Source organism: Nelumbo lutea, chromosome 1 (assembly GCF_056320005.1).
Source record: "Nelumbo lutea isolate HS-2025 chromosome 1, American lotus-T2T, whole genome shotgun sequence".
Lineage (NCBI taxonomy): Eukaryota > Viridiplantae > Streptophyta > Magnoliopsida > Proteales > Nelumbonaceae > Nelumbo > Nelumbo lutea.
Window position 1 is genome coordinate 94,210,037 of NC_142684.1, and position 14,776 is coordinate 94,224,812.

The 14,776-nt window shown below is 41.5% G+C and overlaps 3 protein-coding genes across 3 annotated transcripts; all 3 read left to right on the forward strand.

Moving 5' to 3' along the window:
- The first annotated feature begins 5,064 nt into the window (after nucleotides 1–5,064).
- LOC148876209 (G-type lectin S-receptor-like serine/threonine-protein kinase LECRK1) lies at nucleotides 5,065–8,245 on the forward strand. Its single transcript, XM_088966329.1, has one exon. It carries the CDS (start codon nucleotides 5,590–5,592, stop codon nucleotides 7,972–7,974), a length of 2,385 nt encoding a protein of 794 aa, XP_088822455.1. The 5' UTR covers nucleotides 5,065–5,589; the 3' UTR covers nucleotides 7,975–8,245.
- A 3,262-nt stretch (nucleotides 8,246–11,507) lies between these two features.
- LOC148876210 (G-type lectin S-receptor-like serine/threonine-protein kinase LECRK1) lies at nucleotides 11,508–14,032 on the forward strand. Its single transcript, XM_088966330.1, has one exon. It carries the CDS (start codon nucleotides 11,508–11,510, stop codon nucleotides 12,804–12,806), a length of 1,299 nt encoding a protein of 432 aa, XP_088822456.1. The 3' UTR covers nucleotides 12,807–14,032.
- On the forward strand, nucleotides 12,909–14,032 carry LOC148876211 (G-type lectin S-receptor-like serine/threonine-protein kinase LECRK3). The gene has a single exon (XM_088966331.1). The coding sequence runs from the start codon at nucleotides 12,909–12,911 to the stop codon at nucleotides 13,863–13,865; it is 957 nt and encodes a 318-aa protein (XP_088822457.1). The 3' UTR covers nucleotides 13,866–14,032.
- Nucleotides 14,033–14,776: the final 744 nt, after the last annotated feature.

A 14,776-nucleotide genomic window follows, 5' to 3' on the forward strand; every position in this document is an offset into this window, starting at 1 on the left:
CGCCGACTGACACAGGCGCCAACCTAACGACCTGGCCTAGACACTGACCCGCCGACTAACACAGACGCCAACCTGACGACTTGGCCTAGACACTGACCCGCCGACTGACACAGGCACCAACCTGACGACCTGGCCCAGACACCGGCCCCCCGACTGACGTGGGCGCCCCCTGACAACCCGGCCCAAGCGCCGACCTGGCAGCGCCAACCTGACAACCTCGAGGAGTTCACCACCATACCCCGGTTCTGACAGGATGCGACGAGTCTTACCGTTTGGAGGCTTTTCACCCACCTAACCCGTGAGGACTCCGGCATATAAAGACCTCACCCCCCAAAGGGGAGGAGGATGAAAAAAGGGAAGTAACCCCTACTCTCTAGCTCTCTCATATTATCTTCAAATCTCTCTACAATAACAGTGCTAACTTAAGCGTCGGAGAGCCCCCACTGGGAAAATACCCCCGGGACCTCTGATTCAGTTCTTGCGGGTCCCTCAGCTCCCACCACCTACAAAGAGGAAAAGATGGAGTTCTCGCAGGTCCCTCAGCTCCCGCCACCTACAAAGAGGAGGAAAAGATGGAGTTCTCGCAGGTCCCCCAACTCCCACTACCTACAAAGGAAAGAAGACCACCTCATGCTGAGGGCAGTCGGATTGCGCCGCACCAGGGAGCTCCATCGTTCTCTAAGTCACCGGTCGCCTAGTAGGGAGTTCGCCACCAGGTAGCTCTCCACCAGGCAGTTCGCCACCGAGCATCTCGCCACCAGGCAGTTCACCACCAGGCAGTTCGCCCCGAGCAGTTCGCCACCGGGCAGTTCGCCACCAGGCAGTTCACCACCAGGCAGTTCGCCACCGAGCAGTTTGCCACCGAGCAGCTCACCACCAGGCAGTTCACCACCGGGCAGTTCACCACCAAGCAGTTCGCCATCGGGCAGTTCGCCACCGGGCAGTTTGACACTGGGCAGTTCGCCACCGGGCAGCTCGCCACCAGGCAGTTCACCACCAAGTAGCTCATCACTAAGGCACGCCACCACCGGGTCAAATGACAAGGTACTTAGCCAAAAAATTTTACATCACAAAACATTGGTACGTGGCCGAAAACGGTACATCAAGAATGAAGAGGAAAAAACCACACTTGTATATTGGTTGGGTGGTCGCTGGTGATCTTCCTTCCCTTCTGTGTTTTGTATTGAAAAAAAAAAGTTAAAAAATAAAGTCTTCTTCTACGATCCCATCACTATGACTATGAACTCCAACGACATGGATATAGGAAATGGATTGTTCCTATCATTCACTCATGGCACTAAGAACACCACTAAGCTAACAACTTTGATCTTGAATTCCAATGGAGGTCTGGATATTGAATCCCTTAATTCGCTCAAGTTAGATCTGAAGAGGAAGAACATGTTACCTTTAGAGATTCAGATGGACATGAAGGTGAAGGTGAAGATTGGGAGTCTCAAGACTAAAAAGGTCGGGATTAGAGTTTTATGCGACTGGCGGTGGGATTGATGTCCCTATTCCCGAAGGCAAGACTATGTCCTCCATGTCTCTGTTGTCTAATCTGAAATGTAAGGCCAATCTTCTGTTCAACATCTAGAAATGAAGTCTCTAAGTATTAGACACGTAACATCTAGCTGATGCATCCATCCAGCGCATGATAACCCAGCTCATGCCTATCCTTATCTATTCAATACTGAAGTGTTTTGTTAGGACTCAACTACTTATATCTATATATGTAACTCAAACAATTCAATAAAGTTGTCCATTATTTCTTTTCTTGCTTTATCTTTTATGGTATCAGAGCTATAGGTCATCATGGCTAGTAACACCATCTCTGTTTTGACCTCCCCTATTTTAATCCTTCAAACCCAAACTAGGCAATTCTAGATCGGAAGCATGTCCACTACAAATCTTGGTTAGCTTGTTACTGTGAAGCTAGATTGATATAACTATATGTTTTGGAGATCACAAGTTTTGCCATCATTAGATGGTTCAGATCTGATTGGATATGCAGATGGATCACTACCACGTCCACCTCAAAATATTGAATTGGATGGGCAAAAGGTTCCCAACCCAGAATACACCTAGTGGAGAAAACAAGACTAACCGTTACTCAGTTAGATGCTATCCACACTCATTGAGAGTGTCCTCGGCCAAGTCATTGGCTGCACTATAACCAAAGCCGTTTGGAGCACTCTGGAAAGATTGTTTGCCTCCTAGTCTAGGGTTAGAGCTATGCAACTTCATGCAGAGTTAATGAACCTGAGGAAAGGCACCATGCCAATGAACAAATATCTATAAAAGGCCAAGAATATTTTGAATACTCTCAATGGCTGGATAATCCATCACTAATCAAGACTTGGTGATTAAAACCTTAACTGGTCTTGGATCATATTATGAAGCATTCATCACATCTGTGAGTACTCTATCTGGTTCACTTACTCTTGATGACATTCAAAGCATGCTTTATAATCATGAACTCAAAATGCAAGCCCTGAGGAATATCAATATAATTGACCTAGTGTACAGTACTCAACGTGGACATTAGCAAGGAAGGTCTAGATTCAATAACAACAAAAACAAAGGTCAATATAATTGACCTAGACAAAATCAACAGAACACGAGTGAAAATAAAAAGATGAATACTAATCTTGGACTATGTCAGGTCTTTTAAAAGAAAAACTACACTACGAAGAATTGTTATTTTAGGTACACAAAGATGGTGATTCAAATCAAGCTGCAAACTCAATAGCAAACTCAATCAATTTTGTTTCCATAGATAATGATGGGAGTTGGTATCCAGACTTTGGAGCCACAAACAATCTAACTATAAATCTTGGTAACTTGAAAAGTCACAGTGGGACATATTAGATTCAAACCACAAATGGAGCAGATTTGAAAATTAAGAATATCGGTCTTCTTGTATAAAGTCTTCTTCACAACCTCTCATTCTTAGAAATGTGTTGCATGTTCCAAAAATTTCCAAAAATCTATTATTAGTTGCTCAATTTTCTAAAAACGATGATGTGTTTTTTGAGTTTCATCATCATTTCTTTGTTGTAAAGGATCAACAAACGAAGAAGATCCTATTGGAAGGGCCAATTAGCAATGGTCTCTATAAACTATAGAATGATCAAGGCAGAACATCTTGCTCTCGTAGAAGAAAGAACCTCAATAGATCTTTGGCATCAACATTTTGGACATCTAGCACCCATCATTGTTTGATAAGTAGTACACAAGAATAAATTGCCAGTTAGTTCTAGCAAATCATTAAGTTTTTGTTCCTCTTGTCCCATGGGTAGGAGTCACAAGTTACCATTTTAAGCTAGTTCATCCATTGTCATTGCACCATTACAATTGATATTTGTAGACATTTGGGGACCTACACCAGTTACATCTCATGGTGGTTTTAAATACTATATAAGCTTTGTTGATGCTTTTAGTAAGTACTTCTAAATTTTTCCTTTTAAACTGAAGTCTGAAGCCTTAAATGCTTTCATCAAGTTTAAGGCTAATGTTGAAAATATACTTGGATATTCTATTAAAGCATTACAAGCTGATGGTGGGAAGGAATTCTCTTCTTTTCGTCCCATTTTTGAGCAGTGTGGTATCTCACATCGGCTAAGCTGCTCTCACACATTTGAACAAAATGGTTTTGTTGAAAGATGACACAAACGTATAACTAAGATTGGTTTAACTCTGCTAACACAGGCATCCGTACCCATGTGTTTCTAGTGGAAATCTTTTTATACTACTGCTTATTTATATAATAGAATGCCCAACAAAGTCATTGGATATGTCTCACCATGGGAAGAACTCTTTCACACCAAACTAAACTATACTTTCCTTAAGGTATTTGGTTGTGAATGTTTTCCCTACTTGAGACCCTACAATCAACATAAGATGGATTTCAGATCCACCCCCTGCATTTTCATGGGTTACATCCCAGAAAATCATGGCTATAGGTGTCTTCAACTTGCAACTGGATGCTAGTACATGTCTCGCCATGTATTATTTAATGAGACACATTTTCCTTTCAAGGAACTATCGTCTTCCCCTGCATCAATGCAACAACCATCTCAACTTGCTCCACTACCCATCACCTCCATCATTTTATCTTAACCATGTCCCACCGCAAATACACCATCGGCTATCTCCGATAGCTCTCTTCTCTCATCCAATACTGAACCTTCCCCTTCCTCTTCACCTTTACCATCTCCTAATGATGACCATGCCAAATCATCTTCTCCACCTAACCTACCTATATCAGCACCACCCAACACTTCTCTTATTCATCAACCTCCACACCCTCCAACACACACCCCATGACCACTAGTGCTAAGAGTGGCATTTTCAAACCAAAGACCTTTCTTGAAACAAAGCATCCTCCTCTCTCACCTAAATCTCAACCTTCCTTTATAACCCAGGCCCTATCTACCCCTCATTGGCGCTCCACCATGCAAGAGGAATTCGATGCCCTTCAATGCAATCAAACCTAGGATTTTGTACCCAAGTCAAGGGCCAAAACATTATCACTTGCAAGTGGGTGTTTTGTATTAAATGAGGTCCTGATAGGCATATGTTTCATGCAAGAGGAATTTGATGCCGTTCAACGCAATCAAACCTAGGATTTTGTATCCAAACCAAGGGCCAAAACATTATCACTTGTAAGTAGGTGTTTTGTATTAAACGATATCTTGATGGGCATGTATCTCATTACAAGGCTCACCTAGTAGCCCGTGACTTCTCTCAACAACAAGGGGTTGATTTTCATGATACATTCAGTCCGGTGATTAAACTAACAACTGTTTGACTTCTACTCTCTATGTTGTTTCTGAGGGTTGATATATTCATCAAATTGATGTACGAAATGCATTTTTGCACAAAATCTTATTGCAGCAGTGACCGTTAGAATCAAGTAATAGAGTGCTCGAATCACAACGGGTGTGGGTTCTCTTTCCTCAAAACGGTTCCCTTTTGCTCAAATGCCGGCAATACTAAACGGAAGGGTAGAAGGACATTTCAACAGAATCGTTACGATTATGTCAGAAACAGTACGGGTGCTGTAAGACAATTCATATGTAATATCTCAATTAGCTAAATAGTTGCGGTATTTTAAGAGATTTGACAAAAGGTATTGACGAAACAAATTAATGAAAATATACAATTCATTTTGAAACCTAACGAATAAAAGCACCATTATACAGCCTCTATTGTAATCGGGGCCACCTAATTGACACGCAATCCATATTATGGTGGTTTACAAGGAAAAAGAAATGGTATAGTGTGAAGTTTTTAATTTTTTAGGGGTTTTAATATGAGCAACTGCTCGTTGCACCTTATAAAATATTTAAAAAAAACTGCTCTTTGTCCAAACGGTTCAACACTCGAGGGAATCTCGGTGGAAGTCTTACCAATTTCTCCATGCTCTTTCGTTCCAAATACGCCCAACAACTGGATTCCAACACTTCAACACACAAGGGAAACTCGGTGGAAAGTCTACCAATTTCCAGAAGTTCTACGTATATCTCAGTTCCCAGCCCTTTAATTTCAAATACGCACAAAAACTGGATGCACTTCTAGCCTTCTATCATGGCTTCTGCTATATCTCTGCTTTTCCTATTTCTTATCTTTTTCACACTAACAGCTGCTCAGAAAACATCATTAACAGCTGCTCAGCAAACATCATCCAAAATCAGCTTAGGTTCCTCTCTCTCCCCCACTACCAACTCTTCATGGCTATCCCCGTCCGGCCAGTTTGCATTTGGGTTTTATCAATACGCCAATGGCTACGCAGTTGGTATTTGGTTTGCCAAAATCCCTACAAAAACAGTGATTTGGACAGCAAACCGAGACGACCCACCACTGCAACAGGACTCTAGACTGGTCTTGACCAGAGACGGAAGGCTCATCCTGCAAACCACGGCATCCCAATCCATATCGATTGCTGAAGCCGCTCAATCCGCTTCTTGGGCTTCTATGCTCGACACCGGCAACTTCGTTCTCTGTAATTCTAGTGGAAACATCATATGGCAGAGTTTTGATTTCCCAACAGACACCATTTTACCAGGTCAGCCTCTGCTGGTGGAAGGAAAACTGGTTTCTAGCACTTCAGAGACCAATCACTCGTCCGGATGGTTTTACATTATAATGCAGTCAGACGGAAACCTTGTGCAGTATCCAATGCAAAATGCTAAGGCAGAGACTTCTTATTATGCTTCCGATACATGTTGCCGACGAGACAACGTGACATTAAATTTTACCGATGATGGTGCTCTCAACTTGTATAATACCACCGGCATCAATATTAAAAATCTGTACAACGGTGGAGTCCAGTGTCGCACCAATGGATTTATATCTTGCCGATGGACTATGGATGTGGATGGAATCTTCAGGCTGTATGTTTTGGGTCAGAGCGGCAATTGGTCGACGTCGGTACATCTAAACCCCCGTAGCTGTCCTACAGGGATGTGCGGTCTAAATGGGTATTGTGTCGTCATGGATCAACAATATACTTGCAGATGTATTCCTGGTTTGGATTTCATTGATCAGAGCCAACAGATCTTGGGCTGTCAGAGAATTAATGGCACAGACAGTTGCAGAAACAGTAAAAAACATCCCCAATTCACCATGTCCACACTGAATAATGTCCAGTGGGAAGACAACGGATATGAACTTCTACCGTCCAAGACAGAAGAAGATTGCATTCAGGCTTGCTGGCCAGACTGTAACTGCGGAGTTGCTCTATTTAAGGACCAACGGTGCAGCAAGCAGAAGCTTCCGTTGAGGTATGGGAGAAGAAACGACAATGACCAGACCAAAACTTTCATCAAGATGGTTATTGGTTCTGGTCCTTCTGGAACCCAAATGAACACAAATTCCATGGAAGCAGGAAGCAAGCCCAAGGAGTTCAGGAAGGATATCTTATTTATTATAATTGCAATTACTGGTTGTGCCCTTTTAGTTGTCGCACTTTTTGCCATTTTTGTTCAGAGGAATCACTTTAGGTCATACAGAAAGATGATGACGGATCGAGGAATTAGAAACTTCAATGATGAGGACATGACACTCCGATCGTTTACTTATGCTGAGCTCGAACGAGTCACAGCAGGTTTCAATCAAGAATTGGGTAAAGGAGCTTGCGGCACCGTGTTCAAAGGAGTTTTACCAAATGGTCAGGATGCTGCAGTCAAGAGATTGCATAAAGTAATAGATGAAGGAGAACAAGAATTTCGAACTGAGATGAGAGTTATTGGTAGAACCCATCACAGAAACCTAGTCCGATTGCTCGGTTATTGCAATGAAGGCCTTAATAGGCTTCTAGTGTACGAGTACATGAGCAATGGATCACTTGCAGACTTTCTCTTCAAATCTGAAACCCAACCAACTTGGGATGAAAGAGTGGGAATTGCGTTGAATATAGCCAAAGGTATCCTGTATCTACACGAAGAATGCGAGACTCAGATTATCCACTGCGACATAAAGCCACAGAACATACTCATGGGCGACCATCAATGTCCAAAGATTGCTGACTTTGGATTGGCAAGGCTGTTGAAGCAAGACCAAACAGGGATATTGACAGGGATAAAGGGCACAAGGGGCTATGTGGCACCAGAGTGGCATCGAAACGTGCCTATAACAGCGAAGGTGGACGTGTATAGCTTCGGGGTTGTGTTGCTGGAGATAATCTGCTGCCGAAGGAGTGTCGACGTGAATCTTCCCGAGGATCAAGCTGTTCTTGTGGATTGGGTTTACGACTGTTTCGAAGCTGGTGAGGTAGGGAAGCTGGTGGGTGATGAAGTGATCGATAAGAAGAAGTTAGAGAGGATGATTTGGCTGGGACTTTGGTGCATCCAATATGAGCCATCTCTTCGTCCCTCCATGAAGAAGGTGGTCACGATGTTGGAAGGGAATGCAGAGGTAGCAGTTCCCCCTGGTTCTTCTCTAAGTAACATCTATGAATACGGTAATAAGTAATAGTTATTAAATAGTTAATAAAGTGATTAACGATTGGTGAAGTTTTTCGTCTTGTTCCTAATAGCTTAATTTAATTTCTTGGTCATCTTTTTCTTTCCTTTCCCTTTTTTCCCCTTTTGTCATCTCCATCATTGGTGTCCTAGTTTCCTAGAAAGACATTTTTTTTTCGATTATTATTAAAAGTTCGATTATAAGGGATCAATTCATCGTGTTTGGAATACAAATTGTGTATGGAGTTAACAGTGCAAAGATAGAGGTTGTGTTTGTTATCCTTGCGCAGTTCTTGAACTTTGTTTTTGTTGAGCTCACATCATCCACTTTGTATAAAGTTTTCTGCATTGGTCTGCATCGGCCAATTAGAATTCAGTACATCACTTGTATAATTTTAAGACTAACAGACACTAACGAGTTAAAAGTTAATGGGCGTCAGGACTCTGAATGATTTTAATATTTGTCAAAAATTAAAATTCGCACACAGCTATTAGGTGCTCACTCGTGGTGCTTACCTTACGTGCCTATTACATACATCCTAACCCATTTTGTCCGGACTCAGAGACTTTTCTTCCTCCTCTCTCTCGTTCTATGCCCGCCTACACTCTCTGTCACGACTTGACGGTTGCTTTGTCGTTACTCTCTCCCTCGACCTGTACTTTCTATCTTTTTCTCTCTTTGATCGCTCTCCCTCTTTCCTGTTATTCTTCTGCACGGGGACATTAGCAGTGATATGGGTGATCCGAAACTTGCCAGGTCTTCACGCGTGGTGTACCTTGGTCTTGGACTGCACTGCGTGGTCTACCTTCGTCCTCACGCGTGAATCCACAGTAGATGTTACAGATCTTTAAACTTCCTTGAAGTTTCACACCAGAAGAAAATTCATTTGGTGATTGAATACTAATAATATATAAGCCGACTCATAGCTTAAATGTGAGAGTTGTGGCTAATTTCCTAAAACGAGAAAAAGAAAAAGAAAACGCATAACTACAAGATTAACTTAGTAGTCATCATCGCTATCGTGACAGATCTAACTGTTTCCTTCATTCTTTCTATTAACACAATTTGTTAATAACTTCTCTACTTCTTTTTTTCTCACTTATTTTCTATTAAACCCAACACAGCCATAAGTTCCATTAAGTAACTAGCTTTCTTGTGGTCCGCTTTATTGGGCCAAGTGATTCCTTTTTGATTTAAAGAAGAAAACTCCTTTTATCAGGCTAGGTTTACCTGAGTCGAGTCTATTGTCAGATTTAAAATTCAAGATGACAAACCCAGCCTAAGTTCTTAACTTCTTATCAGGCTAGTAAGATTCGGTGGTGGTTCCATGCGAATTGGTCCCATGGGCGTCGGAAGTTGTATGTTTCTGATTAGAAACTGAAAATCCTACTGACCGGTGGTTGCAGAGGCGTCAGAGGTTGCAGTGAAGACGTCGGTCAGAGTGTTGGGTTGCCGATTTGGAGCAAGAAAGAAGAAGAAACAGGAAAGAGGGAGAGGGAGGGGAGAGAAAAGGAGAGACAGAGAGTACTGGCGACGCAACCATCACCGGTGAACAGTGGTAGCTCTTGACGGGAGAGAGGAGGCAGGGAAAGAAGGGGGGAAATACAGAAGAGGCCTTTCGAGTGCAAACAAAATAGGAGATCGGGAGGGTTTTAATTTTGGGTATATTACAGGGACCCCCTGTATTATGGGCCTGTTTTTTTGCGACAAACACCTCTTGTACTTAGGCTATTAGACAAAGAACCCTTCCGTTAGCGTTCCGTTAATTGACTTCGAAAAAAATTCTCTTTTGACCGTATAAAGTTTTCTAAATGTTCAAGTTACCCTTTTTTTTTTTTTTTAATTTTTATTTTATCAGAGTTTTATTCAAGCACCAGATGCTCTATAGTGTATAGTCTGAATCATGGCAGCATTTTGCGGTACTATGGACTTGTCCGCAAGTTCGCCGGAGACGAGAAACACATCACCGTACTTGATCGGCTCTACCAGCTCTTGCTTACTGTGACGTCCCTGTTATTGAGATTGCAAATCTTGCTCGCCTCGATTCTTTTGTGACTGTTTCTTGGTCTCCGTGGGGTCTCTGTTCCTGACTCATATTTGGTTAGAATCTTGATTTCCTAACTTTACCCCTACACTCATTGAGGGAGCACATGGGCCTTCCCTGTAAATATGCAAGAAATGTGAGAATTGGAAGTTGCACCTTCCAATGGCATTCTTTGTGGATATCTCTGATATATATCAATCCCACCGACCACCGTGCCTTAAAAATTTACGGTTGAAAAATAGGTTGGATGGGTGGCGGTGGTATATCTGTAGACTGTAGGGATTTTTTTGACTATTTTTACATCAGTGTTTTTCAACATCACATGATCAGAAAAGTACAAAAATAGAAAAGTACAAAAATATACGATGCAGAATTCTGAATTCCAGCCACCCCCTACGACTAGCCCTGTCCCTCTGCCCGTGCCCGTGATGATGACAATGAATGATGGTGCTGTTAACTATTTTATATAGAGATTAGTTTACGCCAAAGGGTCCTATAATGACGAAGCCGTCGGTCAATTAGTTTTCAATTTACACGGTTTGATTTGAAGGAAGAGAAATATAAGGAAACCTGATTTTTATATCATTTTTTTTTCTTTTTCCTACTTCTTCGTTCAAAGTAAACACAGTATAAAGACTTTTGGGTTCGCTGTGGCCTATTTAATTTTTGAAAAAACCCATTTTACCCTTCTCTACCCTGTTAGTAATCAGTAATGCCAATAAATTGATTTGGGTTAGAAAATAGAGGTACCCACCACCTGTTAGACAAATTGTATGAGTGGACTAAGTCCATAAAAATCATTTTCAACACACAACTCCCCATATGCTTTGATGCATAGCTTGGCCCAACATCCCTTGCGCCTAGCGTCTCTCGGGCACAACCAGCCTTAAGGTAGTAGTTGTTGGGAAATAAAACAAATAAAAAAATTTTGGATAATCATCGAAAGTGGTTTTTAATCTTTTCGAGGGTGAGGTGAGGATATTCGGACAAGTGTCGAACAAATTTTCTGGTTACAACGATGTGCCTAATCTGATAAATTTCAAGCATTATTCACATCATATGTCGTACGAAAAATAAAATAAAATAAAATAAAAGTTTGAATTTATTTTTTTAAACTAAAATAACAAAAAAAAGTTGAAAACAAGAGAAGTGATGTCTTACTGGTCGGATGGAAAAAGAGAAAGCAATTAATTGGTTGACGAGAGAGAGAAGAAGAAGAAGAAAATATCTCTTTCTTTCTCAACCACAACCACCCTTCTCACTAATACATGCCAGAATTGACTCAACCATTTGATTAGACAGATAAATTGCTAACCTGGAAACTAGTGGCTGAAGCAGTTCTCATTTCTAGATTGGTTTTTAAAAAATTGCCCAGTTTCAGACTCAAGGGAATCTCGGTGGAAAGTCTACCAATTTCCAGAAGTTCTACGTATATCTAGTTCCCAGCCCTTTAATTTCAAATACGCACAAAAACTGGATGCACTTCTAGCCTTCTATCATGGCTTCCGCTATATCTCTGCTTTTCCTATTTCTTATTGTTTTCACACTAACAGCTGCTCAGCAAACATCATCCAAAATCAGCTTAGGTTCCTCTCTCTCCCCCACTACCAACTCTTCATGGCTGTCCCCGTCCGGCCAGTTTGCATTTGGGTTTTATCAATACGCCAATGGCTACGCAGTTGGTATTTGGTTTGCCAAAATCCCTACAAAAACAGTGATTTGGACAGCAAACCGAGACGACCCACCACTGCAACAGGACTCTAGACTGGCCTTGACCAGAGACGGAAGGCTCATCCAAACCACGGCATCCCAATCCACATCGATTGCTGAAGCCGCTCAATCCGCTTCTTGGGCTTCTATGCTCGACACCGGCAACTTCGTTCTCTGTAATTCTAGTGGAAACATCATATGGCAGAGTTTTGATTTCCCAACAGACACCATTTTACCAGGTCAGCCTCTGCTGGTGGAAGGAAAACTGGTTTCTAGCACTTCAGAGACCAATCACTCGTCCGGATGGTTTTACATTATAATGCAGTCAGATGGAAACCTTGTGCAGTATCCAATGCAAAATGCTAAGGCAGAGACTTCTTATTATGCTTCCGATACATGTTGCCGACGAGACAACGTGACATTAAATTTTACCGATGATGGTGCTCTCAACTTGTATAATACCACCGGCATCAATATTAAAAATCTGTACAACGGTGGAGTCCAGTGTCGCACCAATGGATTTATATCTTGCCGATGGACTATGGATGTGGATGGGATCTTCAGGCTGTATGTTTTGGGTCAGAGCGGCAATTGGTCGACGTCGGTACATCTAAACCCCCGTAGCTGTCCTACAGGGATGTGCGGTCTAAATGGGTATTGTGTCGTCATGGATCAACAATATACTTGCAGATGTATTCCTGGTTTGGATTTCATTGACCAGAGCCAACATATCTTGGGCTGTCAGAGAATTAATGTCACAGACAGTTGCGGAAACAGTAAACAACATCCCCAATTCACCATGTCCACACTGAATAATGTCCAATGGGAAAACAACGGATATGAACTTCTACCGTCCAAGACAGAAGAAGATTGCATACAGGCTTGCTGGCAAGACTGTAACTGCGGAGTTGCTCTATTTCGGGACCAACGGTGCAGCAAGCAGAAGCTTCCGTTGAGGTATGGGAGAAGAAACGACAATGACCAGACCAAAACTATCATCAAGATGGTTATTGGTTCTGGTCCTTCTGGAACCCAAATGAACACAGATTCCATGGAAGCAGGAAGCAAGCCCAAGGAGTTCAGGTAGGATATCTTATTTATTATAATTGCAATTACTGGTTGTGCCCTTTTAGTTGTCGCACTTTTTGCCATTTTTGTTCAGAGGAATCACTTTAGGTCATACAGAAAGATGATGACGGATCGAGGAATTAGAAACTTCAATGATGAGGACATGACACTCCGATCGTTTACTTATGCTGAGCTCGAACGAGTCACAGCAGGTTTCAATCAAGAATTGGGTAAAGGAGCTTGCGGCACCGTGTTCAAAGGAGTTTTACCAAATGGTCAGGATGCTGCAGTCAAGAGATTGCATAAAGTAATAGATGAAGGAGAACAAGAATTTCGAACTGAGATGAAAGTTATTGGTACTACCCATCACAGAAACCTAGTCCGATTGCTCGGTTACTGCAATGAAGGCCTTAATAGGCTTCTAGTGTACGAGTACATGAGCAATGGATCACTTGCAGACTTTCTCTTCAAATCTGAAACCCAACCAACTTGGGATGAAAGAGTGAGAATTGCTTTGAATATAGCCAAAGGTATCCTGTATCTACACGAAGAATGCGAGACTCAGATTATCCACTGCGACATAAAGCCACAGAACATACTCATGGGCGACCGTCAATGTCCAAAGATTGCTGACTTTGGATTGGCAAGGCTGTTGAAGCAAGACCAAACAGGGATATTGACAGGGATAAAGGGCACAAGGGGCTATGTGGCACCAGAGTGGCATCGAAACGTGCCTATAACAGCGAAGGTGGACGTGTATAGCTTCGGGGTTGTGTTGCTGGAGATAATCTGCTGCCGAAGGAGTGTTGACGTGAATCTTCCCGAGGATCAAGCTGTTCTTGTGGATTGGGTTTACGACTGTTTCGAAGCTGGTGAGGTAGGGAAGCTGGTGGGTGATGAAGTGATCGATAAGAAGAAGTTAGAGAGGATGATTTGGCTGGGACTTTGGTGCATCCAATATGAGCCATCTCTTCGTCCCTCCATGAAGAAGGTGGTCACGATGTTGGAAGGGAATGCAGAGGTAGCAGTTCCCCCTGGTTCTTCTCTAAGTAACATCTATGAATACGGTAATAAGTAATAGTTATTAAATAGCTAATAAAGTGACGATTGACTTCTGCAATAATTGCATATCAATACCTTATGTTCGTTGGTGTCTAATTTCCTAGAAAAAAAACATTTGTTTTCAATTATTATTAAAAATTTGTTTACAAGGGATCAATTGATGATGTTTAATTGGAATACAAATTGTGTATGGAGTTAACAGTCCAATAAGTCAATAACCAATTAGCGTGGCAATCTTATTTCATGTCAAAACGTTTTAAAACTGTCATTGACCGGAAAGTTTGAACCCATCGACTCTGGAACCCATCGCCTACCCAATTCTGTTTTTCACCTCGCCTAGATTTTTCCCAATGCTGTGTTTGGTTGTAATGCAAATAAATTTGTATTGATGCAAAGTTATGACAATGCAAATGATTTGAGTGTAAATTATGACCTATTTTTTGTTTTAAATTTTAGTTTATTTTGTTTGATTGCAACACAATTGAAGTAAATTAAGACATGAAAAAGAGTAAAGTAAAATCTAAAACAAAATAAACAAGAATTTGCATTTTCAAGCATTTGTACTAGAACAAATAAATTTCCACTGCAACCAAACACAGCCTAAATCGCCTCAGTTTGGAAGGAGTACAAATATAAATGTATACATTACAATTACATATGATGTAATACAAAATACAAGATTTTTCACTTTACATAGTTGTATTCTTACTCCTTCCAAACTGAGCTTAAGGCTTGGTTTGGTAAAAGTGCCAAAACAAATATGTAGTGCAAATACATACAAAATAATACAAAATGTAAGGTTTTGCATTCTATATATTTGTATTTATACTCTTTCCAAAGTGAAACTAAAAACCATTAACTCAGTTGTAAATCAATGATCTGAATAGCAGAACTGCTGAACTGTTTGACCCAGGCAACAGCTCATAA